Consider the following 27,914-nt stretch of genomic DNA (forward strand, 5'->3'; position numbering starts at 1 on the left):
GAAACCTCATCTCTACTAAAAATACAAAAATTAGCCGGGCGTGGTGGCACGTGCCTGTAATCCCAGCTACTCAGGAGGCTGAGGCAGGAGAATCACTTAAACCTGGGAGGCGGAAGTTGCAGTGAGCTGAGATCGCACCACTGCACTCCAGCCTGGTGACAGAGCGAGACTCCATTTAAACAAACAAACAAACAAACAAACAAAATCTCTAGGTGAGAAAACAAAATGTCAACAGTACTAATACTAAGTAAGAAATTAGGAACAAACAGATCAGGTTTGATGACTGAGAGTTGTAAGATGCTGAGCAATTTGCTCAACCTCTGTGAGCTCACATTCCTCCTCTTGTATCAAATGGAATAATCACACTACCACCACCCTCACAGGTGGAGAGAATCAGGAGACATAAAGTATGTAACACATTTAGCTCAGGACCTGGCACAGAGAATAAGCAACAGAAATCAACATTTTTCCTCTTCATCATCATCAACAATATTCTGCCCTAAAACCCTTTCTGGTTCTTAAGTCTTCATATATCTGGCATTAGCAAGTTTTAACTGGCCCTTGTCATTCAGCCTCTTGTGTCATTTCCTTAAGAATGGCAATTGCTTCACCTTCTCCTTTATTTATTTATTTATTTTTAATTTACTGTCTCCATTCTCTTCTACCACCCCAAGTGGCTCATTTATCATTTCTCTTTCTGAGGAAAATTATGTTTGAACAATGTATGTATGTTTATACAGGACAGTGTTATATGCACAGTTTCATGTGTCTGCTGAGGTCAGTGGGCACAAAATTGTCAAATGTCTGGATCCATTCTTAGAATGCTGATAGGTGGATGTTGTCCCTTAAAGAGACATTTGGCATTAAATTCATAGTTTAGTTCAGAAAACCTTTATCAATATTTTGGCACTGTGCCACTAGCTAGGGATACCAGTGTTAGACAACTTAGCTAGGTAAGTAAAAAAATAACTTCAATATAATGTGATAAGTGATATGATTGTTTTTTTAAATGCTATAGGAGCTCAGGGTAAGATCACTAAACAACATAGTAGGGAGTGGGGCTGAGGAAGAAGAGCAAACAAAAGTCAGTGAGGACTTCCTGGAGGAGAGACCGTCACAGCTACCCAAATGCGAGGCCCTCAGGGCCTTGGAGACCAAGTGCAGTAACATGGGTATGTCATTGTACATAGTTAGGTGACGCTGGAATGAAACTTACCACTCAGGGAGTGGTAGAGATAAGCAACAGCCAAACCACAGAGGACCTTGTATAGTGTGCTGAGGGTTTGGACTTTATCCTGAGGGTAATGTAAAGTCGGTAGAGGATTTTAGCCAGGGTAATGACACAGTCAGACTTCTGTTAATAACTCTAGATTGTGTGCATTAGAGAGAACCTTTAAAATTATAGGATCTACCCCATTTTGATAGACAACAAAATGGACATCCTGAAAGCTGCATAGCAATACAGTACCACATACATGAATTTAGGACATGGATCTCCTGTGCTGTCAGCAAGTTCTTGTTCTGACTTTCCTGTATTACCCCTCAAATGCTAGGACACAAATCTTCAGGGAAAAGTGCAAAAGGAATTCCTTTTTAAATCTAATTCTGTTCCTAAGCAATTCACAAAAATAACACATGTCAGTGTTTCTACTACATTCTCCTTTGGGCCTTAAAAGCAGGGACTTTAATATATATATATTTGTTTTTCTTTTTCAATATCTGAAAGAGATTTCTGCATTTTAGTCTTGGTTCAAACTGTTGTGTTAGATCCCACTCTGAACTGAACCCAAAATTACTTCCCACATTTTCCGGCTTGGTAAATTAATCACTGTGGTATCCACAATCAAAGATTCAATCAAGAAACTTCCAGAAAACCTTTGGAAACAAACTTTGTATTACAAAAGAGTTATAAAACAGGAGCTGTTTTCTCTCTTTCACAAGTGTTTTGAACAAATCAGCACTCCATCAAAAAGAGCATAACAGTTTAATGTTCTGTCAAAGAATGGAATGCTTGTTTACCTGAAGTAATGGACTGATAAAAGTAACTTGCGTCTGTCTTGATTGATACAAAATTTACTCAGAGATGAATCCGGACAACCAAGCCCTTAAACTAAACAGAATCACTGACAAGAAAATAAAACCTGAATTCATAATGGAAACATTTCCAAACTGTTGATTCTATACAGTTATTAAATTCAACACATGCAAAAAAAAAATAAAAACAACAAACGAACAACCTTTGAATGCAAAACTGCATTTTATTTGAAAGGAGCTAACATTTACCGAGGTTTTCTGGTACCTGTCCTAATGCCCTTCTTATGCATTAGCTCATTTAATCCTCCCAGTCACCTTAGGAGTTAGATACTATTATAAACCTCATTTTACAAGTGAGAAAATCAGAATGTTATCAGAAGAATCAAGTGACTCAAAGTCATACAGTTTGAAGAGATGATTCCAGATTTATGAGTCTCCAAAGCTATTCATGATCATACTATACAAAAAGTAATTTGAGGCTCATTTTAGAAGACATTAATAAACAAAAGTTTTCATGTACTTGGAAAATTTAAATTTTTTAATGCTCAAGGCTGAGAACAATACAACAACACTAGGCCTCTGAATGGACAGTATAGTATGTAGAGCACTGCTCAGTTAATTACTCTCTTGACTTTCACAACTTGTGAGGTTGCCAACATATGTCAACATCCTTACAGACACAGAGCAGACAGTCTAATACATACTGATGTGTCTGCTGGCATAATCCATTCCCTAAAGCTTACAGATACAATTTATTGAGCATCACTTCTGGGTCAGACAATTTCCACATATTATCTCATTTATTTATTTATTTTTATTTATTTATTTATAATATTTTTGTAAGGACAAGGTCTCACTATGTCGCCCAGGCTCTTCTCGAACTCCTGGGCTCAAGCAATCCTCCTGCCTTTGTCTTCCAAAGTGTTTGGATTGCAGATATAAACCACCATGCCCAGACTATAATCTCATTTAATTCTTGTGTTCTTCCAACTATGTACTATTATCCCTACAACCCCATTACACCAATGAGGATATTGGGGCCTAGAGGAAGGAAATAAATATCATGCTGTAATCATAATAGTAGAGCTAAGATTTAACCCTCATTCTGTCTAACTCCAAACCCCGTGCTTCTTCCAGTCTACACAAGGCCAATGAACCAAACACTTTGAGAAATATAATTTACTGCTTAAAAGTAGAGCAGGAAACCGTGTTAATTCTGAAAAACATTGTTTTCTAATAGTACAATTATTTGGGTGATTGTGATTCATGATTACAAATTAGGTATATAACATTATTTCCAGGTTTTTTAAAAAAGGAAGGGAAAGAACAAGGAAAGAAGGGAGAAAAAAAAGAGTGAGGAAGCAAGAGAAGGAAGCTGCAAAGTATTATTCTTCCATTTTACAGAAGGTTAAGAGAAGATTAAGGAAAGATAAATAAATTGCCAAAGGTCCCATGTCAAGCTAGAGTCAAGAGCCAGAGGTAAAATCTATATGCTTTTGACACAAAAGCCATGTTCTTTCCATTTTCTTTTGACAAGTGGCTATATTTCTATGGATGCTGAAAATGACTTCACTCATATAGGGAAAAGTAGGAAATCACTCACTGATTCAAAATGGGAATGACTCATGTTCTGTCCCCCTAATTCCAGGTAAAGCAAAGAGCTTGGGAATGCGAGCTCTGAATCCGAATCTGTTTCATAAGCCAGCCACCACATATTGGTGCTGTGATCTTGGGCACATGATAGAAAGAAGTAACTTTGCTCTAGGTAAACTCTTTTGTGATTCTAATTATACACATTTTTCTTTTTCAGTTTTCGTTTTAAAAAAAGAATAAAAACAACTACATTACTCAGGACAAAAGTGAATTTGAGGCTGGAGTTACTTGGATAAATTGCGTCAACTTTCCCTTTCACACTGGTAGTGGAGATTTTGCAGTTAAAGTCACTTTCTTTAAGAAAGGAGCCATCACTATTGATAAGCATTACATTACCATTTGTTTAATGGCAATAGCAAGAATAAATGTTTATTCAGTATTTTCTTGGTGTCCACCACTGGACTAAGTGCTTTTTTGTGGATTATTTCGTTTTATCCTTATAACCACCTATGATAAATGTACCATTGCTCATTCTGTTTGGCAGATGGGGAAAGAGGTTTTCGTTCTTAGGCAATCAAAGCAGACCATCTGACTGCAGAGTTTGGTTAAGCACATCTCTGTTCTGTTGTCTCCTTTACCTGTGTTGAGATGATGCCAGGACTTTTCAGCCAACATTTTCATTTGTATTAAACTGCTATTGAGTAAGTTACAAGGTGATGCTGCTGATAAGGATGTGCTGACAATCACCCATTTAAAATCTTGCGATATTAGTGCAGAAAATATTTTTTTTACTATTATTGCAGTTGGATTGATAAGAAATGAACAAAACAAAGGCCACAATATAAATGGCTGGTAGCTTTAAAACCCAGACATAAGCGACATTATTATCAAATAGTTTCCTAATGTGATCACAGACGTTTAAAACCATCTTCCAAAACAGCATGTAAAGAGGGTCAGAGCAAATTGATAAAAGTAATTTCTGAAGTATCTTTCTATTTCCAAGAAGTTATTTTGAAACATAACTTTAAAATATTTTAAAATCTGCCCTCTGCCAACAAAATACCACTTTATTTGAAAGACAGAAAGCTTTCTGGCAATGAAGTAATTCCTAATTCCATAGAGTAAGATGACATCTTTAGAGTTTACAATGAGATTCCCTCACAACAGTCAGATGAGTCAGGCAAGGGGTTTCCATCTGACTGCTGGGGAGATGGGTGGGAAAGCCTGATGAGGAAACCCAGGCTCCCTGACCTGTGGGAGTGTTGCTCATATACAACCATTTACACTTCTGGTAAGTTCTGAGGAGTGTGGGGTCAGAAGCAACTCATCACTCAACCAGAGGACTCAGCTTTGCCTGCTCTCAGTCTTTCTGGTGTAAAGTTAAAATGCATCTTCATCTCCACAACAACAACAGAAGAAACAAAGAAGTTCAAGCCTTACAGTTTGTATGTGTATGTATGCGTGTCTATATTGGTGCATTATATTGTAGTGATTAGAAGGAATCTGGCCTTTAGATTTAAATAGGCTTGGCTTCAAATACAAACTCTTCCACTTACCTGCACTTTTTAAATTCTCATTTTGGGCAAGTTTTCTTAATCTCTCTGAACTTCAGTTTTTTTTTTTTCTTTGTTAAAAAAATGATGCCAAATAATAATATGTACTTTACGACATTTTGCTACAATCGAATGAGATACACTTGTGCAGTTTGTGGTATGGTGCTTCACCCATGGGGAGTAATTCACAGCTATTAACTTATTAATTTGTCTTATTATTTCCTTATTCAGTAAGCTGCTCTTTTACTTCTTAAACAGCTTGTCTTTGGCCTACTTTGTATAGCTATTTCCTTTCAACAGAAAGGGAAGAAAAGTAAAGAAGATAAAATTGGGAAAATTTTTTAAAAATTTGCTAAGGGTGTTTATGAGTGTTAAATAAGATAAATAATGTATAAACAAGAGAGTTAAGCTATTAGTCTCTAAGGATTGGTTTTAATTTTTTTATTTATGAAAGCCCTATAGCCAAAGCCAGGAATTACTAACACTGAAGTTATTTCTTACAGCATACAGATTTGTTTAATGTTCTGTGTGACTATTCTTTTAGAGAAGGGAACGATGCTCTATTAAGTAAGTGCCAGTTGCTGTGATGTTAGACAGTCTATCTCTTTTAATTATCACACCAATACTACTACTAGGTGGTTACTTCTGTGCCCATTTTAAATATTGAGACAGTGAGGTTCAAAGAGAAAAACTTACTGGGGTCGGTAAGTGGCAGAACCAATACTACATTTGATCTATACCCATTCAAACCTTTGCTATTCTCTCACATTGTCTCCAGTTTCACTAAGTAAATGATGTTACACATTCACTGAAAATTAATGCTGTAAAATAGTGAACAAAGTAGCCTTGCCAGTCATGCACCAAACACATTTGTGTGTATAACAGACCTAGCAAAATTGTTAAAATTTTGCCATTAAAAAAAAGGCTTATAAAAAATGTATCAGTGTCTAACAACCTGAATTAGGTCTCCATTCATTTCACAACATTCCAAGCGTATTTACTGAGCAGCTGGCAGGAGCCACTCTTTGAGGCAACTGCAATCATGAAATTTTTGTTGTCCAGATTCTATTACTGGCAGCTTTTTTGAATATCTGAGTTGCATTTGTTTTTGATTCAATGTTCATGTTAACAGAATGCATATCTTTGAGGTATTAAATAAGCCACACTAATGCACTGTGGTTAATGCCAGCTGAGTCTCTTTTGCAATAAACACCTGGGATTGGCAGGAGAAAGACCTTGTCTTAGTTTTCTTATCTGTGAAATGGGGTTTAAAAAAATAATAACTACCTCTCAGCGGAGAAGTGCTGTGAATTAATTAATCTTGGAACTGTTTTCTACTAAGTGCCATTTTGGTAGAATAATAATGATAATAATAATAATGATCTATAATCAGGATGGTTTGATTTTTATAATATAATGATAGAAGCTATTTAAAATGGCTACACATTTAAATGCCAAACACTTGACACATAGTACAGTAAATTTCATCTCTTCAATTTGAATCATTATGTGTGACATTTGTACAGAAGTGCAAACAATAAATGGTCAAATCAGTCTTGGATTTAAAAGCCTCATTATTGAAAAATATAAATAAATAAATGCAAAGGGCTTAGAACAGGTCCTTATATTGTAAGCATTATATAAGGATTTGCTAGTATTATTAGAATCTACTTATAATTTTAAATTAAAATTAGCTACAGTCATATGTGTGTCTATATATGAAATAAATCAAGCAAGCTTAATAAATGCCTAAATACGTTTTTTTCTTAAAGACTCTAGTTTCAAATTTAAAAAAAAGGTACATTATTTTTAAAGTATTATTAAAGCATAGAGTACTGTGGCTTCAGTACATTACAAACAGGAACTAAAGTTTTAAAAACACTTTTCTGGGCAGGGGCTAAGAATAAATATAAATACATACATTATATATTATATATTATTATATATATATTTTATATATATAATAATATATATATATAATTTGTTACAAAGATAGTGGAAGAATTATGTAAGCCCTATTTTGTAGTTCAGTGCTTTTCTACATAGAATTGATGTCATCCAAATAGTAAAAACATTATGCTAATAACTTCCTCTGAATTTTTCATGAATGTTGCCTAATCCCTTTATTATCCCCCCATTTTGTTTAGTTCCCACTTTGGACCACCTGGAAGTAGAAAGCACCAGCCATTCTCCTATACTGTGATAATGTATCTTTCAAACAGCAGAATGACATATGTGCTAAGGTCAGTCCTCTGACTAACAGAGCACATCAAAGATTTCTGAGTAGGGCCCACGGAATACAACAGTTTTCTAAAGTTGCCAGAAATCCAAACTAAAGCAATCACAGAGCTTTTGGTTGTTCATCAAAAAAGGAAATCCCTAATGTGTTTACTATTTCAGAAGCGTTAAATTGTACATTTACACAGAACCATAAATAATGATGTACGACTGCTGAGGTCTGTTTTGCAATCCTTGGGTTTTCTAGATCACATTAGAAACAATTTTATATGAAAACATCTCTACCCTCCCTTCTTCCCACTCCTCCATCTAAGTTCTGCAGTAAACATGAATTTTAACAGCCAGTACATCCATATGGATAACACATCCCAGGAGGGTGACAAGGCCTTTATAACAAAGCACACTTTCTCTGTCACACTCTTCTTGGAAGCAAAAGAATCTGTGTGTTTTCCCAAGGCAGTTGTTTGGGAGGGCACTGAGAAAGGAACTCCAAGTAAACAGTAGAAAACTCAGCACTGTAGGGCCCTAAGAGGTTCCTTCACAATCGACCACCACTATTCAGTTGTATTCCTTAGAGGCAGCCTGGTTCACTGCCACTCAAATACTCACATTTAGGTGAAACAAGCCAATAATGAGATGCGATTCAGCCCTGGAGCAGAGTGAAGACACTGAAAGGGAAAGGTCCTCTGCTTTAGGGATTTTATGTCAAGGTGAAAAAGAGGGAAAAGTTGTAAGCACTCACAGGTTTTATGTTCAGCAGATGAACTTCTGCTCCTGAAAAGGCAACACAGTATGGGCATACAAGACAAACACAACGCCCCTTTCTAGCTGTGCTCTTTCTTCCCAGGTTTGCACAGGGATGCAATTATGCAGTGGGGATGCCCTTTCTGCAAAGGTGAACAAGGCTTGCTTTTTCAAGTGAGCACCGATGAGTTTGCGGTGGTCCTTTCATGTCCTTTTACATGGTCACCCTAAAGAGCAAAGGCATTCTGTGTGAGCAACAGACAAAGTTTGAGCTGCTGTCTGTGTACCTGGAACACAGAAAAGGCTACCTTATTGCCCCACTCCCTCCCAATTTACCCATGTTCTAATCAGAAGCATTCAAGAGCCCCAGGGCAACAGCTACAGGCACAACGTCAAGTGCTGAATTTCTGCATCCAAATATCCCAATAATAGCCATTGCTACTTTTTTTTTTTTTTTTAATTTTCTAGACTATTGCTTCAATTCTAAACTTTGTTTTAGTGGATAGCTCAGTGGGCAATGCCAGTGATTAGAGAAGAGCATTATCTTCATTGTTATGGCCCTGTTTGCTGAGAAATGTGTGTTCTCCTAGCTTGAGGAGGGTCCCGCTGATCTTGGAATATTCTCATGTCAACAAGAAAAGACTGCCATAGCTTCTGACTGCTAAAAAAAAAAAAAAAAAAAAAAAAAAAAAAAAAAAAAAAAGAAAAAAAGGCTACAGCTAGCTACTGGGTTACTGGGTTTGCTCCAGATCTCAGCTAAGGAAAGGAGGTAAGCAAGCACTGTTTCAAGGATGGTACTGGATCCAGACAAAAGCCAGCCAAGGAGAGACTTGGCATAGTATCATCTGCAGGAACTGCCTTTCCCTGAGGCTCCCTCCTCTTTCCACCTCTGTGTCTCCAGCTGCAGCCTCTCATCTTCACTATCTTCTCAGGATTAACTCTTGGGCATGATTCAGAGATACTAAGACTGGGAGACTAGTCCAAGGTCACACATCTTGAGGCAGACCAAAGGGTAGGATCAGTTCCTCTGATTCTCCCCTCAGTGCTCTTTCTACTGCATCATCAGATCCCTTCTTGGTTTTCTTTCTCCATTTCAACTCCGTGCACACACGTACCAGAAGTTAAAGAAAGGGACAGAAAAAGACAGGCAAATACAGGGAAGCATTACCTTTTGTAAGATTATCTCCTCTGGTTAGCTGACTTTATCTTAGAATTCTTTTTCATAGAACTTAAAAATTTAGAACAGAGAAAGTAAAGATCCTCTTTAACTACGGATTTTGCTAAAACAGGAAAGTGTAAATACCATTCTTTTTACACAGAAATATCAAGCAGTAGGTGAAATGGATAAAAGTAGAACAGTCTAAATTTAAATCTCCTTCATTTCTCTCCATTGGCTTATTCATAATCATAAAACAATGGTTATAATGTGTATTCACACTGAAGCAATGGCTACATAAATCTGAGAACTGAAGGAAGCTTAAATACCATCTGGTTCAAATATCTATTTTACTAGTACTTTAGAAATAGAGAATTTTAGAACCAGAAGGCACTTAGAAATCACCTAGTCTCACTTACTCATTTTACAGTTGAGCAAACTAAGATCTGGAGTTCAAACAATTTCCCAAATTACTACTACTTAGTATCCAGGTTAATAAAAGAAATCAGCCTCCTAATACCCAAGCCAAAGTGGCAGCCTACAAAAAGAGTAAAATGTAGCCAAAGGACAAAGACAGGTACATAAAGAACAGTCTTCCTTTAGATGACACACATTATGATTTTAAAGAAAGAACCATGAGCCCCAACTATGAGAAAATCACTCCCCCACCTCTTTTTTCTACAGAGAAAGAAATAGGTAGAGATGGGATCATGACAATTCTCTTAAACTCCCAGCCCCTGTAAACAGTTTTTAGTATACCCATAATTAAGTGAAAAGGCAAACACATCTTGCTGCATCTATAAATCAGAAAGGCTACAGTCAATTGTTTCTATGAAACACAGCCTAAACAAAAGAACCCTGAAAGCAGCATATATTATAAAATTATCTTGGTGTTCCCTCAACTTGTTTTGTAAATTGCTCTGGCTACACACGTGACTAAGACCAAGAACAGTGTGTAAGACCAAGAACAGTTTCTTGCAGCTGCTCATGATTTATGTGCTAGAAAGAAAGATAAAAGATCACTCCTCAGAGATTTATATCCAAATGCCTTGCCCTAATTTACAAAAGGGAACATTAAGATAATCCAGAAAAAAAAAAAAAAAGTCTCAAACTAGCATAATGAAAAAAAAAATGTCACTGTACGTTGCCTGGTAAAGACAACAAAGACATCCCACAGAAATGAATGCATGGCCTCACTCAGAAAAGCAAGTGCGAGAACATTAGGGATGGGAAACTGACCAAGTCTCTTTAGTTCAAAATAAAATAAAATGAAATAATTCCTTAGAATCATACAAGGAGAACTTAGAAAGCAAGAGTGTGGAAATATGAAACTGAGTCAGCGATAATGATAATATTTCCACTTTCCATTTCTATTTTCTATTCTAATTATCTCATTCATTTGTACTTTAAAAGAAAAACCTTCAGGAACATAGCATCTCTTACGCCCACATATCACCTTCATCTTCACATATTCCTGGATTGATGTGTCTTAATTATAGTCTATAAACAGATATTAGCTGATCATGACAGTCACCAAATCGACAGATGTAGATTTAGGAAAACTTGGTCTCTGTTCTTGGTTCATTAGGCATAATTTACCTGCAATAAGTAAGTTTTTCTCTGTCTTGTAAAAGTAGTCCAGCAGGCACTCTCTTCTCAGGAACAGTAAATTCAAACTGTACATATAGTAAGCTACTATGCTAGTATGAAGACACATATAAAATTTCACTTAGTCCTTAAAACCACCATGTGAGAAAAATCTTTATAACTTTTATAATCATCATACAGATTACAAAAAACAGAAATCCCAAAAAGTTTAACAAACATTTGCCTAAGGTCATTTGTCTCATGAGTAGTAAAACAGGAATCAGAATCTAAGTCTTCAGAAGCTAGAGCCTAGAATCCCTCCACCAACCATATTTTAGGTGTTTCTCAGATATGCTCGGATATGCTTTATTCTCAGATATAAAGTGAAGGCCACATGTAGTGGAATTTGCCAATCCATGTAAGAAACCTCCAATACCCAGACTTGCTATATGAGTGAGAAATTTTTACGTGATTGATGGTGATGGAAACATTTCAGTCACCTATTATTAAAGAACAAATGTGACCCAGAATTTGCTATCTTCAAATCAGCAGTTAGATGTAAATAAAATTTAGCAATTTTAATTGGTTTGGCCCAGACCTTCAGATTTCCATATGGTTATTTTCCTTGTTTTATGTTAAATGTAATCAACTTAGCACTTGGGTTTTAAAGTCTTGGCAGAATGTATCAATTAAAAGCTACATAAATTAGAATTATTCAAAGCATACATTCCAAATTGAGTGATCTTAAGGACAAGACTAAAAAAATGCTCTTTTCATAAATATGTTAATTTCCTTCTACAAAGTAAACTTGCATCGTCACCCACATGACAAACTTCATACAGACATAAAAGAGATATTTTCTTTGGAGTAGTGAAAACTAGCATTCTATTTGCTTATTCTCTGAGAGTTAGTGTGCCTAAAATGGCCTTTTTTACATTGTTTGCAAGATCAATCTTTCTTATCTCAGTATTTCTGAAATTGACAGCAGTTATGACACTTCTCACAAACCATCCCCAAACTAAAATGTAAGCACAACATTGATAAATGTAACACCCGGCACATTAAGCTAATGGCACTTTTAACCAAATCTTAATCAGTGTTGCAAAATATGGTGCCTTGATTGTTATCCAATATGATGTATCAGAATATTATGTTTAAAAAATAGTTACACATTGAAAGAGATGTTTTTTCTAAGCCCAAGCCACAAAAACCTCTAGAAACTGTAAAACCATACAATCTGAATAAAATAAAATCAAACAGAAATCTGAAAAATTCAAAAGACAATCATTTCTGTAGAACTGTGACTAAACTTATTGCCTGTGTCATTATTTGGAAATACTGAAGTGTACCACACATGCTAAATGAATGAATCATTCATCAAACCCCAAGTGGTTGTTGATGGAATTTTCACACTTATTTAGCTTGACGGAAAGGCCAGAATACCTGGAGTCCCCATGATTCTTGGAGAGCTGTGTAATTCAAATCAAAGCCCATTTTAAAATATTATTTTTTTTTTATATGTGGGGTAGTAGGAGAGTACAGAACCAGTTGCTTTATAATAGAACCATGGTATTGATGCCATGTTTATAAATGACTATTTAAACTACTAAATATTAAGAGATATTCTTCCCTGGTGAGGATAACATTAGATTCGGAACAATTGATCCTATTTCTTAGTGTCCAATTTACATAGGCTACTTTCTATCCATGCAGCATTGCACAGAAAATGTCTTTGTAATTTTTGGATTAGAAAATTTAACAATATGAAAGAAGATCTAGTCCCCTCCTCCATTTCTGCAGATTATTTTATTGATTTTGGGCTATTTCCAGTGTCCCCTTTTTCAGTGACTGTGGAAACCCCAGAAGTATTCTTAAAAAAAACCTTGAAGGTCATTAGATCCTAGGCAATGAATGCCTTCATTCAACAAGAGTACTGCCCTCCTTTGCCTACAAGCCGTTGAACATCAGCAAGTTCCCCCAAAGGGCCTGCACTTTAACTTGTGTGATGTGTGACTGAACAGGTCACATATCTAAAATACTTAGCTTTCTCAAATGTCTCTGGTCGGCAGCACTGAGTCACTAATGCCACAGTCACAATGTTTCAGACTAGATTGACCTCTTTCTAGTTTTCAATGGAATTATTCCATGTAATCCGATTTACACAGCCATTTAATCAAAGCGAGAAAGGAGATTACAGAGCTCACATTTGTTTTGCAAAGCAAGGGTGCAAGGATCATCAATCCTACTGCCTCTCAAAGTGACTTGATAGTACATCCCCTGGCTTTGGAGTGTTGGACATTAACCTTATCTGTCTCTTGTGTTCTTGTTTAAATAGGAAGGTTTAGGCTCTTTTCCTGAACTAGAAGGTAGCAGCTTCTTCCCCCAGATCTCACCACCATTCATGGGAGCAGATGCTACTATAAAAAGGAATAGGTCTCTACCCTTCCTTATAATTCCGCAGAAAGCTTGTCTAAATCAAGAGATTACAACAAAACTTTTATTTTGTTGCAAGAATCTTTAACATTTGCATTTCGACAGCACGCTGTGGTGATTCCAGGTGTGGTGCTCAATGCCTTGCCTGAAAGCTAACCTGCTTGTAAGAGAGGGGAGAGGCACATCACTTCTTTTCTCTTAGAGAGTGCTCTAGAGACTATGCAAGCTTCTTTTAGCCAGGCAATGTCCCTTTCCCCTGCCTTTTACCACACCGGTACAAGGGGCTAGAGCCTTGCAACTTTTGCAGGCCTAGATATCTGTTTAAAATATGATGCTAAGCAGGTCATTTGATAAAGCATTTTGAGCACATTGATGCTTTCATTCTAGACAAACGATGTGTACAAACACCCCGATTTCCTTTTTCCCCACCACTTCCACCCCTTCCACACATTTCAGGAACTGCAATCTCCAACAGAACCTCTGAGGGGTGAAAGGGCAACCCTTACCCAATCCGCGGCAGATAACACATAACAATTTCTAAGGGGGAGAAGTGAGAGGAGGTAAGAATCAACAATGGTGAAGAGAACTGTGGATAGGGGCACCGTGGCGGCCCTTTCTAAACGACGAACCAGGTATTTTCTTCAAGGGAAAAAAAAATCTAATTGTCCCCCCGGGCAGCGCTTTACCCAAAGTGCTTTATGTATAATGCAGAATTTAGCAGCACTGGGAATTATCTCAATCACTATCATTTAGAGGTGCCTATTTTATAAAAAGCCTCTATCCCTTTTGAAATGGGAAAAGCTGCATGCATTGCGGAGGTACTAGAGCTCTTTAGAGCCCACACAGAGCCGCAAACTAGGCAGACACCGCCGAGAGCCAAGTTTCCCGGGCAGGCGGGCAGTTTCCCGCCCCGCCGAGAGCTGCTGCTTAGGAGCTCCGCGTTGGCTTCGCTCCCGCGGCTGCACCCGCGTTCGCGCCGCTCCCGGTGCCCGGCGCCCACCTCAGGGCTACACAAATAAATCTGAGTGAGAGAGTCAGTGAGGGTGGCGCGTGGGGTGCTGTTTCATAATCTCCTGGAATACACGGGGAAACCGTCTCCTATGTAAAGACATGCCTTCCCGTGATAATTTAAGATTCCATGGCCCAAAAGCCAATCTTTCCACCAGACGGGAATTGCGGTTTCCGACTGACAGCTCAAAACTTAACTGCTGAGGCTCCAAACTTGACACCGGCTCCCTCTCAGCACTCCCACTCCTTTTCTCCCTGGCTCTCCCGGCTCGGGATAGCACACCACGCCGGCCTCCCCCGCATCCTCTTGGCTCACCCGGCAGGCACAGCCCTGCACGCCCCAGCTGCAGGTCCCAGGGAGCGCCGGCTTCCCCAGGGCACCGGGCGCGATTTTTCTTGGAGAGCCTGGGAGCTCCCGGGCGCGCCCTACTCACTTGTGTCTTCTTCATAAGGAAAGGCAGAGCTGCGATCCAGCACAAACAGTGGTGTGGCGACTCCGTTTAGCTGTTCTGGAGCTCCAGCATATTGCACGAACAGCGGCGGCAGATAGTCCACGCATTGGGTAGCCCGAGCGCAGCGCCCTCTCCACTGTCCGTGCTTCCCGCAGCGCTTCTAGTCTCGGCGCGAGGCGGCGAGCGAAGCCCGGCTGCTGAGCCGCCGGCGCTTTTATACAGTTCCCTCCCGCCTGCTCCGGACACGCCTCCTTCCCTTCCGGAGCCCGGGGTAGGCGAGAAGCAGGCAAGGGCGCTGAGGGAAGACTCGGGAGGGCGGCCAGAGCACGGTAAAAGCCCCAGAAGTTGGGCAGATTAGGCCAACCTCGTCCCCTCGCCTGGGGGCCCCGGACCTGCACTGGCGGGAGACCGCCAAGGCGCGGGGACGCAGAGGGCGAAGCTTGGTGCCCTGCAGCTACTGCTCGCGACGAGTCCCAGCTTACCCTCCCGGATCCGCTGGGGCTCACCTGCCCCCGGGGACAGACGAAATACCTCGCGCGCCAGAGAGGGCTCTGAGCTACCTCTGTTATAAAAAGTCGGAGAGGGAGAGGAGTCCGGGAGGTTCGGAGCAAAGAATTCACCCAGCCTGCCTTAGAGAAATAAAGTTTAATTGCGATCTGTAGTTAGGCCATTGTCCTATCACCTCTATTTTTTTAAAAAAACAATTACTTTGGTGAATGAATATTTAATAATTACAAGAATTGTTGACTCAAGGTTAAGTATTGCAAGGGGAGATGCTTCATTTGGAATGGTTTGTTACCGTGTCTTTAGAAATTAAGATTGAAAGAGAAGCGATAGATAATTAAACTATAGGTCGCCAACACAGCAAGGCTTTGAAAGTTGTACTTTTTTGAACGGACAGATAATGCAACCACAGTAATAATAGCTAACATCATTATGTGATGCGCTTATTCATGTGCCAGGTGCCAGACTAAGAACTTCGCATAGATTATCTCATTAAATTCTTTCATCAAATCTATTAGTATAGATCTTATTATTTTATTCCCATTTTATGGACGATGAAATACAAGGTTAATTTTCTTGACCAACCATATCTTGTAAATGGCAGAGCTCTAATTTAAACCTGGAGCTCCAGCTGTACAGTCTTAAAAAAATACTTCAAATATTTTATTGATTCTCCAAAATGTGTCTGTTTTTGTTTGTATAACTGGAGAACATTCCAAAGCATTTCATTAATTTTTTTAAAAGAAAATATTAGCTGAACATTAACATCAGTGATCTTTAAAAGAAAGAGTAATGTATGAATTTAGGAATTAGTTATTTTAATAATAGAGTAGAATTCCAAATTTGCTTTAATTAGTTCTGGTGCGTTTGTTAAACATGAATATGCCAAACCTGTAATCAGAGCGAAGCTTGTTTATTTCACTCCAGATGTGCTGACCTCTGTGATTTCCCCAAATGTGGGAAATTCGACTGCATAATTTAGTGGGGGACTGCGTTCTCACTTTCTCATGTTAGAAAAAATATGTAGAGACAGCACATCAATCATGATTCCAAGTTGATAGTTGCTTAGAAAGATTTTTATACATTAGGTACTGTTAGTACAAATATATGGAACATCAAATATCAAAATGAGCTGCTTAATTTGGATACTGGAGGCATAGCAAATGATTGTTTTCTTTTTCTTCAAGATTTATTTTTATTTTTATTTTTTATTTTTTAGATGGAGTCTTGCTCTGTCTCCCAGGCTGAAGTGCAATGACGCAATCTCGGCTCAATGCAACCTCCGCCTCCCAGGTTTAAGCGATTCTCCCGCCTCAGCCTCACAAGTAGCTGGGATTACAGGCGCCCACCACCACGCCCAGGTATTTTTTGTTGTTGTTGTATTTTTTTTTAGTAGAGACGGGGTTTTACCATTTTGGCCAGGCTGGTCTCAATCTCCTGACCTCAGGTGATCCACCTGCCTCAGCCTTCCAAAGTGCTGGGATTACAGGCATGAGCCACTGCGCCCGGCCTCTTTAAGGCTTTTTTGAAGTCAAGAATTTTATTTTTTTCTCCAGCTTTATTAAGTTATATCTGACAAAAATAGTATCTATTTACCACGTGCAATGTGATGTTCTGCTTATGTATACATTGTGAAATTATTAAATCAGGCTAAATAATATATACATCACCTCACATACTCATCATTTTTGAGAAATGAGAGTATTTAACATCTACTCTTTGTAGTTTTGAAGTACCTCAGTATATTCAGGAGATTGATTCCTAGACCTTTCAGGTATACCAAAATCTACATATATTCAAGTCCCACAGTCAACCCTGCAGAACCTGCAGACACAAAAGTCAGCCCTGCTTATACATGGGTTTTACGTCTCTAGAATACTGTATTTTCTGAGTTTGAAAAAAAGTTGCATATAAGTAGACCCATACAGTTCAAACCTGTGTTGTTCAAGGGTTAACTGTATACAGTACATTAACTGTAGTTATCATGCTGTACAGTAAATCTCCAGAACTTATTCATCCTGTCTAACTAAAACTTTGTACCCCTTTACCACGGTTTTCTCCCCCAAAAAAGAAATATTTAGTGTCAATATAAATTCAGTTTAATGTATAACATTAAGTAAATAACAAGTAGTACTAAAGGAGGACAGATACAACAAAAATAATCAAAATGGTATGAGAATTACTGAAGCCTGGGAATCATAGATCTAACCATACAGATTTTATGAGACCAATAGAAAGGAATGGCCTAATTTGTTGGACCAGGTTTGAAGAAACCAGGCAGTGTTCCTAACAGAAATTCAGTTCTATTTCTTTTCATTCAACTCAATAATACATGCTACGTTCATCTCCTACAATGTATTCTCATTCTCCTCTCTCTTTTCTCCCTCTTTCCATGTTTTTCCCTCTCAGTTCTCTCTGTCTCCTCCTCCCACCTCCATCATTCCCTTGTTCTAGCTTTGTTAATATCACTGACTTTCTCATCCATAACTGTATCTTTTGTTTCCCTCATACTGCTGCATTACAGTTTTGTTGTGTAATGATGTTACTTGAAATTAAATCAAGAGAATGTCAAAGCAAATATCCAAGGGATTAGAAAGAGCTAATATGCAAATGAAAGATTTTGGGTAGGCTTATATGGAAGTCACAAATGGGTCAGAATGACTGAGATCTCTCCTTAAGACTGGCATTTGATAGGGGATGCAGGCCAGCATTCAGTTGATTTGCAGAAGAAAAAACAGGGAGTTCCTTTAAACTGAACAAGAGGCAAGGCTGTGTCCCAGGTGGACAGGAGGCATGGGGGATGTTTTCTTATGGAAGTAGCAAGCTACCATTATACAACTCAGAGAGTTAAACATTTAACACACTGGGTAGAAAGTTATTTCATAATTATCTAATTTTTACTTGAATACTTTCAATACTATTCGTCAGTCATGCTATTATTGATTAATCCAATTTTGAAAAGCTTTTTTCCTGAGCTTTATCGTTTTTGTTGTTAAGAGGCAGTTGTAATTTACCAAATAAGTCTTATCTTGCTTTGTGCATGTGAAATATCTCTTGTTCATTCACTATTTTGTGGATATCTTCTTTTAGACACACATATTGTTTTCAATATTTTTCTTTTAAAAAATGATTCTCACAAACTGAAACTTATTACCTGACCAAGCCAGACCGGAGACAGGCTGTCTATATCTGTCTTTGAGTGACTAGAGGAGGGGGGAAAGGAGAAGAATGCCTCTTTGATCATGAAATTTCCTCTGCTGAAAGCTCTTTGGTGGCTTGCCATTGCTCTTGGAATAAAGAAGTCAGCACCTTAGCACAGCCTTCAAGGCCTCCAGGATCTCGCCTCTCCCTCCTTCTCCAAGGTCAATTCATTATGTGCTCCCTTTTTTCCAGGGCCAAGGCCCTTCTGTCCTCATAATTCTCACCTCAGACCATTTGCAAATACCCTTCTTTCTGCCTCTGTTTGGACCACTTTGTTTCGCCCTATCATTGTGCCTAGTAAGTATGCATTTATCATGTAGATCTCAACTCACTATTCCCTATATTTTCTTCCGCAGGGAGGCTTTCCCTAATCTCTTTGCTTTGTTCAATTTTCCTCTTACTATAAAGTCAAGCATGAATTACCTATTTTTTACAAAACAACTGCAGTTTTATATTTGTTTGTTTGACTATTTGGTTAAAGTAATTATGACTGCACTTGCTCATTATTTTATTGTCAATATCTATCACAGGGAAAAGAACAGAGCGAATCCCTTAAATATTGGTCAATTAGGTTGCTGTGGCCCATATAAGCCAGGAATTGGTCTAAGCCCTTAGTTTATATTCTGTCAATAACTTCTTATGACAATCATGTAAGAGAGGTAATTTTTAACTTTTCTACTTGATAAATAAGGAAACTGAGGATCAATGAAGTACGGTGATTTGCTCAAGATCCCTCAGTTGGTAAGTGGGAAAACCATGATCTAACCTAGACATATGGACTGTGGTTAGGAATTTTTTTTTGGTTGGGGGGACAGAGCTTCACTCTTGTTGCCCAATCTGGAGTGCAATGGCATGATCTTGGCTCATGCAACCTCCGCCTCCCGGGTTCAAGCAATTCTCTTGCCTCAGCCTCCAGAGTAGCTGGGATTACAGGCATGTGCCACCATGCCTGACTAAGTTTTGTATTTTTAGTAGAGATGGGGTTTCTCCATGTTGCTCAGGCTGGTCTCGAACTCCTGACCTCAGGTGATCCACCCGCCTTGGCCTCCCAAAGTGCTAGAATTACATGTGTGAGCCACCATGCCCAGCTTGGATTTTTTTTTTTTTTAATTTGCTTAGCACACTTTCCTGTCACTCTTCTTCCATTATTAGCACTCACTTTCACTTAGAGAATTCAGACTGTTCCTTATCTTTCAGGAAAGACTGTCATTCACATGGTTCTGTTTTACCACCTCCCTCCACTATCGGAGATAGGCTTAGTACCCTGATCTGTCCAGTCCTGATTGGTTGAGGAATGGGTACATCACATGAGGTGGGCCAATCAGAATCCACTGTGGGACTTTTCTGCTAGAGCTAATGGGGAACAGTATCTCCTTCCTATGGAGTTTCCAAACTGTAAGAATGTGAAGTTCTCTTTGCCTATGTGAAGGCATGTGATTTTACCAGCCTTGAAAATGATGAAATACATAATAAGTTCACAGAGTATTCTTTGAATAATATAATTTTTCTAGTATTCAGAAAACAACATCAAACTCTTTTGTCTAGTTCAGGGTTTTTCTTAATTATGTAACAAGGGTTAACAATATTGTGAAGGATAGTGTATTAGTCCACTTCCATTACTATAAAGGGATGCCTAAGACTGGGTAATTTTTAAGAAAAGAGGTTTATTTGATTCACAGTTCTGCAGGATGTACAGGAAGGATGGTGCTGACATTTGCTTCTGGTGAGGCCTTAGGAAGCTTACAATCCTGGAAGAGGGTAAAGCAGAAGCAGGTGTGTCAGATGGCAGGAGAGAGCACAACAGAGTGAGTGGGGGAGGAAGTCCCAGATCTTAAACAAACAGATCTTTCGTGAACTACCTGAGCAAGAACTCGCTCATTACCAAAGGCATGGTGCTAAACCATTCATGAGGGGACCACCCCCATGATCCAATCACCTCCTATCAGGCCCCACCTCCAACAATGGGAATTACATTTCAATATGAGATTTGGAGGTAGATTATGAGAAACCATAAACTTCTGCTTTCGGCCACCCAAATCTCATGTCCTTCTCCCATTTCAAAACATAGTCATGCTTTCACAATAGTCCCCCAAAGTGTAAACTCATAAGTTTCAAGTCCCAAGTCCACCATCTTATCTGGAGATGAGTTCCTTCCACCTATCAGCCTGTAAGATAAAAAATAAGTAATTTACTCCCAAGATATAACAATAAATAGTACAGGCATTGGGTATATGTTCCCATTCCAACAGGGAAAAATTGGCCAAAAGAAAGGTGCTACAGGCCCAATGCAAGTTTGAAATCCAGCAGGGCAGTAATTCAATCTGAAGGCTCCAAATGATCTTCTTTGACTCCTTAGGACCCACATCCAGGGCACACTGGTGCAAGGGCTCCCAAGGTCTTGGGCAGTTCTGCCCTTGTAGCTTTGTGGGTGCAGCCCCTGTGCATGCTCTCATGGGTTGGAGTTGAGTGCCTGAGGCTTTGCAGGTTCAGGATGCAAGCTGCTTGTAGATCTACCATTCTTGGGTCTGGAGGATGGTGGCCTCCTTCCCACAGCTCCACTAGGCAGTGACCTAGTGGGGGATCTGTTTAGGGTCTTCAACCCTACATTTTTACTCTACACTGCCCTAGTAAAGGCTTCCCGTGAGGGCTCCACCCTTGCTGGAGGCTTCTGCCTGGTCACCCAGGCTTTCTTACATGTTCTCTGAAATCTAGGAGAAGCTGCCAAGCCTCCTTCACTCTTGCATTCCGTGCACCTGCAGGCTTAACACCATGTGGAAGTGACCAAGGCTTACAGTGCCTTATGGTCTCCAAAGCAGTATCTGGGGCCCTTTGAGCTGAGTCCACAGCCAGAGCAACCAGAATGTGGGGAGCAGTGACCTGAGGCTGCACAGGGCAGTGTGGCTTGGCCTCCAAATCCATTTGTTTTTCTTAGGTTTCTGGGCTTATGATGGGAGGGAGTCCCTCAGAGACTTCTGAAATGACTTTGAGGCTTTTTTCTCATTATCTTGGATATTAGCTCTTGGCTCCTTTTTAGTTATGCTAATCTCTCTAGCAGGTGGCCACTCCAAAGCCTGCTTGTGTTGTGTCCTGAAAATGACTTTTCCTGTTCTATCACATGGACAAGCTGCAAAATGTCCAAACTTTTTTGACTCTGCTTCCCTTTTAAATGTGAGTTCTAACTTTAAGTTCTTTCTTTGCTCCTGCATCTGAGTATAGATTGTTAGAAGCAGCCAGGCCATGGAACCAACCCAAATGTCCAACAATGATAGACTGGATTAAGAAAATGTGGCACATATACACCATGGAATACTATGCAGCCATAAAAAATGATGAGTTCGTGTCCTTTGTAGGGACATGGATGAAACTGGAAAACATCATTCTCAGTAAACTATCGCAAGGACAAAAAACCAAACACCGCATGTTCTCACTCATAGGTGGGAATTGAACAATGAGAACTCATGGACACAGGAAGGGGAACATCACACTCCGGGGACTGTTGTGGGGTGGGGGGAGGGGGGAGGGACAGCATTAGGAGATACACCTAATGCTAAATGACGAGTTAATGGGTGCAGGAAATCAACATGGCACATGGATACATATGTAACAAAACTGCACATTGTGCACATGTACCCTAAAACCCTAAAGTATAATAAAAAAAAAAAAAGAAAAAAAAAAAAAAAAAAAAAAAAAAAGAAGCAGCCAGGCCAAATCTTGAACACTTGCTTAGAAATTTCCTCCACCATATATCCTAAGTTATGACTCTTCAATTCAAAATTCTACAAATCTCTAGGGCATGAACACAAAGCAACCAAGTTCTTTGATAGGACATAATACGGGTGCCTTCACTCCAGTTCCCAATAATTTCCTCATTTCCACCTGAGACCTCCTCAGCCTGGCCTTCACTATTCATATTTCTATTAGCGTTTTGGTCACTACTGTTTAACCATTCTCAAAGAAGTTCCATATTTTCCCTTGTCTTCCTGTCTTCTTCTGAGTGCTCCAAATTCTTCCAGCCTCTGCCTGTTACCAGTTCCAAAGCTACTTCCACATTTTCAAGTACCTTTATAGCAAAATCCCACTCCCTAGTACAAATTTTCTGTGTTAGTCTGTGTTACTATAAAGGAATACCTGATACTGGGTAGCTTCTATAAATAAAAAGAGGTTTAATTGGCTCAGAGTTCTGCAGAATGTACAGGAAGTGTGGTACTGAAATCTGCTTCTGGTGAGGACCCAGGAAGCTTACAATCATGGTGAAAGATTAAGGGAAACAGATGTATCACATAGCAAGACAGAGCAACCATGGAAGTAGAAGGAGGTTCCAGACTTTTAAACAACCAGATCTTGCATGAATTAATTGAGCAAGAACTCACTCATCACCAAGGAGATGCTGCTAAAAATCTTAATATGATTTTTAAGCCGGGATCCACCCAGATCATTTGGGATCCACCCAGATGATCTAATCACCTCCCACCAGACCCCACCTCCAACACTGGGAATCATAGTTCAACATGAGATTTACAAGGGACAATACATCCAAACCACATCAGATAGTAAATACCTACATTGTTGGTGGTTGGCTTTTTTCCCCCTTTATACTATGCCTAAAAATTAATTGTATGATCGATTTAAAAATCAGCAGTAAATAATTACATTCCTGAAAAAAGTTGAGCTTGTATAATAACTCATCTTAGAAATTTTTATTTTTTTACCTCTCTTGTGAACCTCTAGAAATATTCATATTAACTCAGAATGTTCTGTTTAGTCTTATCAATAAACATTAATTACATATTAAATGGAATTTGTTTGACAAAAAATAAAAAAAGCATGAGTGTCCCTGCAGATAATTATGATATGGATAAGTAATTATACTCCATATCTATCAAATAATCAAGAAGCAAGCTCAGCTGCTCACTGCTTGTAACAAGCATGAAGTGCAGTGGAAGGAAAATTACTTTATTCCAGGGCTTGCAGTGAGGAAACGGCCAAGGCTAGTGCCTTAAAGAAACCATTTCAAACTTTAGGCTGGGGAGAGGGGCTTAAAAAGGGAACTTGGAATGGGAGGCATGCTGGAGTGGCACTGGGTACAAGGTCTGTGTGTCTTGTACTAGTGGCTATCTTGAGTTACGGTTCTCCTAGAGTGCGGTCTGGCATCATCTCAACAATGGTGGGGTTGTTGACTAACCACCTTGAAGTAATCTCTGGAATTTTGTGTCTGGGTCTTCATGCCTGGTCTGTCTCAAAATTAGCTTCTGGAACTTCTAAGTAAGCACAACTTCTAAGTGTGCGTAGTGTAAGTTTAACAAGTATACAATTAGATAAATGTTCATAGTATCAAGGAAGTGCGTAGTGAGAGAGGGACATAGCATTCCAAAGAACACTTCAAGACTATATTTTAAGACTAAGGAGAAAAAAAGAAGGTTTCTGCAGTTTGCTTCAAGGTTACATGTGGAGACTAGGGGGAAAGGAGAAAAAGGAAAGAAGAAAAAGACAATTCTCAAAAGAAGAGATAAAAATTGCCAACAAACATATGAAAAATGCTCAACATCACTAATTAACATGGAAATGAAAATTAAAGCCACAGTGAGATACCACCTTACTCCTGCAAGAATGGCCATAGTTAAAAAAATCAAAACATAATAGATGTTGATGTGGATGTCGTGAAAAGGGAACACCACACTGCTGGTGGAAATGTAAAGTAGTACAACCACTATGGAAAACAGTATGGAATTTCCTTAAAGAATGAAGAGCAGAATTACCATTTGATCCAGCAATCTCACTACTGGGTATCTACCCACAGGACACTTGCATATGCATGTTTATAGCAGCACAATTAGCAATTACAAAAATATGGAACCAGCCTAAATGCCCATCAACCAATGAGTAGATAAAGAAAATGTGTTATATATACATCATGGAATACTGCTCAGCCTTAAAAAAATGAAATAATGGAATTTGCAGCAACCTGGATATAGTTGGAGACCATTATTCTAAGTGAAGTAACTCAAGAATGGAAAACCAAGTATTGTATGTTCTCACTTACAAGTGTGATCTAAGCTATGAGAATGCAAAGGCACACAATGATATAATAAACTTTGGGGACTTGAAGACAAGAGTGGGGGGAGTGAAAAATAAAAGACTACACATTGGGTATAGTGTACACAGCTCGGGGGCAGGTGCACCAAAATCTCAGAAATTATCACCAAAGAACTTATCCATGTAACCAAAAAACACTTGTTCCCCTAAAACTATTGAAATTTAAAAAGAAAAGAAAAGAAAAATTTTAACGTATTTTGAAGCTAAAGTGCTCATTACAGTATTGGCTATATCCAATGAGATATATGATCCAATGAGAGAACAATATGATCCAATGAGATCCAATAAGAATACGATCCAATGAGAGAACAAGATTACCAAGAACATCTAAAGGAATAAACTTATTTACACATTCTAGTAGCAACTTGAGGGAAAATAAATCCAGTGGATCTTAGAGATAGGATTTCCTGGTATATTTCAAAAGTACAAATTCAGCTTTGCAGAGAGAACTTCAATTATTTATTCATTAGTCCCCTTGTTCGGCAAATATTTGTTAATACTTCCAGATGATACTATTTCCTTCAAAGCACATGATTAATAATTAATATTTAAATAATAACTGATTTTCGCTAACTTATTTTATTGTTTAATAATTTCATCCAAAACATATTATTTATTTCTTTTGTCACTGCCCTACTTTAGAGTCTCCTGAATCTTACCTAAACCATTCACCAATGGTCTTCCTATCCTTGGTCTTCTATTACTACAGTCCATTTCAACAGTGCTGCAAAGTTACAGCTGCACATGTAAAAATCTGGTCATGCCACTTTTCTGTCTGTCATAGTATTTTCACCCTTGGTACCTAGAGAATAAAATCCAGGGCTCCTTACAATTTGGCCACAATATTTATCATTCTCTATGCTCATCTGTTATCCACCTCCTTCCAAATAACGATATCGAACTTCTCAACATTTTCTCTTTGACACCTTTATTCCTCTGCTACATTGTTCCTTTAACATGGAGTAGCTTTTCCTCCATTTTCTGCCCGAAATCTCCTTTTCATCATTCAAAGCCTGGTTCAAATATCACTTTCTCTTTGAAGTAGAGTGGTTGCTCATTTCTTACAATCTTAGGTTTACTGTTAACGGGAAAACTAATTTGTAGTACATGAGCCTCCACTCAGTGAAGGAGAAGCTGTTGCTCAAAACGTGCTGAGTAAAAGAGTAAAATGAGTTGTAGAAATGTGATGGGAACATTCTAGAGAGAGAATACACATATAGGACTTGATAAAAGTCCTATATGTGTATTCTTTTTTTGCAATTAAAAGTTTTATTAACATAAATATTTGTGACTCAGAATTTAGAATCTAGAGAAAATTTAGAGATTTTTAGGAACTATGAGTTTGTGAGTTATTTCATGAACACAGATTTTAAAACTAGGAGGAAATTTTGCTAAAATGTAGTTTATACAATTAATGTGCAGATGATGAAACTGAGGTTACAGAGAGGCTAATTTATGATAGAATGAGGAGTAGAACCCACATCTTCAGACTTGACTTATGCAAAACCTTCTGGTTAGTCCAGAAGCAGTACTTCCAAGGAATCAAGATCAAAGAGTAAATATTCTAGTGTTGTTTATAGTAAAGAGTGACTTATTGTTAAGGAGACAGTGGTTTTAAGATTATTCAGAAAGTAATTTCTAGAGAAGAAGAAAATGTGGAATTGATTTTCTAAATGATATGTATTTCTATCAATATACTTTTTTATATTCTATATTCCCAGAATATAGGAGACTGTTGAATGCATGCATTTTAGATGCTCAAATGTAATGTAATACCACAATTTTGATAAATTTTACCACAGGTCCCTCTTCTTCATAACCACTTAAAATCTATCATATAATTGTACATTTCGGCATCATTTCAGTTTATGACTTTTTCTATGTCTCATAACTTTTATTTGTACTAGATAAATTAGTTTAGGTTGGTGGTTTTGGCAGCAATGTTATTCTTTTTGGTTCTTTGATCTTAAAAAAGATTTGTGGCTTCAACTGTGGCAATGTTGTTTTTCATATTCTACTTCTGAAGCATGTGTCCTCTAGTGAATCATTTAAATGAGAAGTTCCTAGAGTATGGCTTATTTCTTAATTGACAAGTTCATTTTGCATCACTCTTGAAACGACAGAGTTAATAAAGGGTGTAGGTATATAGACAAAAGCAATGTTTTGGAAAGTTCTGTCACAAGCTGCAATGCAACTCCCATGGTGTATTTTCCTATGAAAACTATAAACCGGGAATACTGAGAAGCTATCAAACATTTGGGACTTTCTTCTTTCTGTCTTTTTGGGGGTTGGGGTGGATAGGGAATGAATTTGACATTAAGTCAACTAGGTAACAGACAACTTTTACCATTTTGGGTTCCACAGTCCAAAACAGGCATTGTAATATTTCTTTTCTTTTTTCTTTTTGTGGATGTGCAACTTAGACAAGTTGTAGATTTTTCACGTCTCCTTTCAATGTCATCAGACCACTTATCAAGTTTGCATAAAATACATCTGTTAACAATGTACCTCGTTGTCTGAGTTTTCTCTCAGCTAGAAGCTGACTGCAGTGACCCCCATCTTCACAGGTTATGGGGATCTTAATCAGTTTTCAACCTATTTTCCAGAGGCCTTGAGGGTAGAGATGGCTTTTGGAATTTATAGTTCCAAACGTAGACTGGTTAGTAAGCCTCAGGCATTGTCATCATTGGCCACATACACTACCTCCCCTCACGTATTTGTTTTTTTCTTTATTTTTCTTGGCAAATGCCAGAAACTAATTTTCTTATTCTGAAAACTATGCCCAAGGTGAGACACAGATTAAAGAAGATGTTCATTGTCATAACCTCTGAATTTTTAAATATGTTTCCTTTATTGTTTATAAAAAAATGCATTCTTGGCCAGGCACAGTGGCTTATGCCTGTAATCTCAGCACTTTGGGAGGCCAAGGCAGGTGGATTACAAGGTCAGGAGATCAAGACCATCCTTGCTAACATGGCGAAACCCCGTCTCTACTAAAAATCCAAAAAAAAAAAAAAAAAATTAGCTGGGAGTGGTGGCATGCACCTGTAGTCCCAGCTACTCGGGAAGCTGAGGCAGGAAAATCACTTGAACCTGGGAGGCAGAGGTTGCAGTGAGCCGAGATTGTGCCACTGCACTCCAGCCTGGGTGACAGAGCAAGACTCCATCTCAAAAAAAAAAAAAAAAAAAAGCAAAAATGCATTCTTAAATTGGATTGATTAATGCCATGATAGCTTTCATTTACCTTAAAATATGCAGTGTGGTATTGTGTGTTTGCTATTTGAGTGAGGCTACATCCCACATGCTAAGAGCATTCTA

General features: G+C 38.5%; 1 protein-coding gene across 2 annotated transcripts in view; it reads right to left on the reverse strand.

Annotated features, from left to right (window-relative positions):
- The window catches only part of KITLG (KIT ligand), an 87,455-nt gene extending 72,487 nt beyond the window's left edge, over positions 1-14,968 (reverse strand). For both annotated transcript variants that reach the window (XM_055237665.2, XM_055237664.2), the window contains exon 1: positions 14,781-14,968. In XM_055237665.2, coding sequence (XP_055093640.1) covers positions 14,781-14,795 — 15 coding nt within the window. In that variant the 5' untranslated portion in view covers positions 14,796-14,968. The remainder of the gene's footprint in view (positions 1-14,780) is intronic.
- Between the last annotated feature and the right edge of the window lie 12,946 nt (positions 14,969-27,914).

The sequence above is a fragment of the Symphalangus syndactylus genome, chromosome 13, assembly GCF_028878055.3.
Source record: "Symphalangus syndactylus isolate Jambi chromosome 13, NHGRI_mSymSyn1-v2.1_pri, whole genome shotgun sequence".
Classification (NCBI taxonomy): Eukaryota; Metazoa; Chordata; class Mammalia; order Primates; family Hylobatidae; genus Symphalangus; species Symphalangus syndactylus.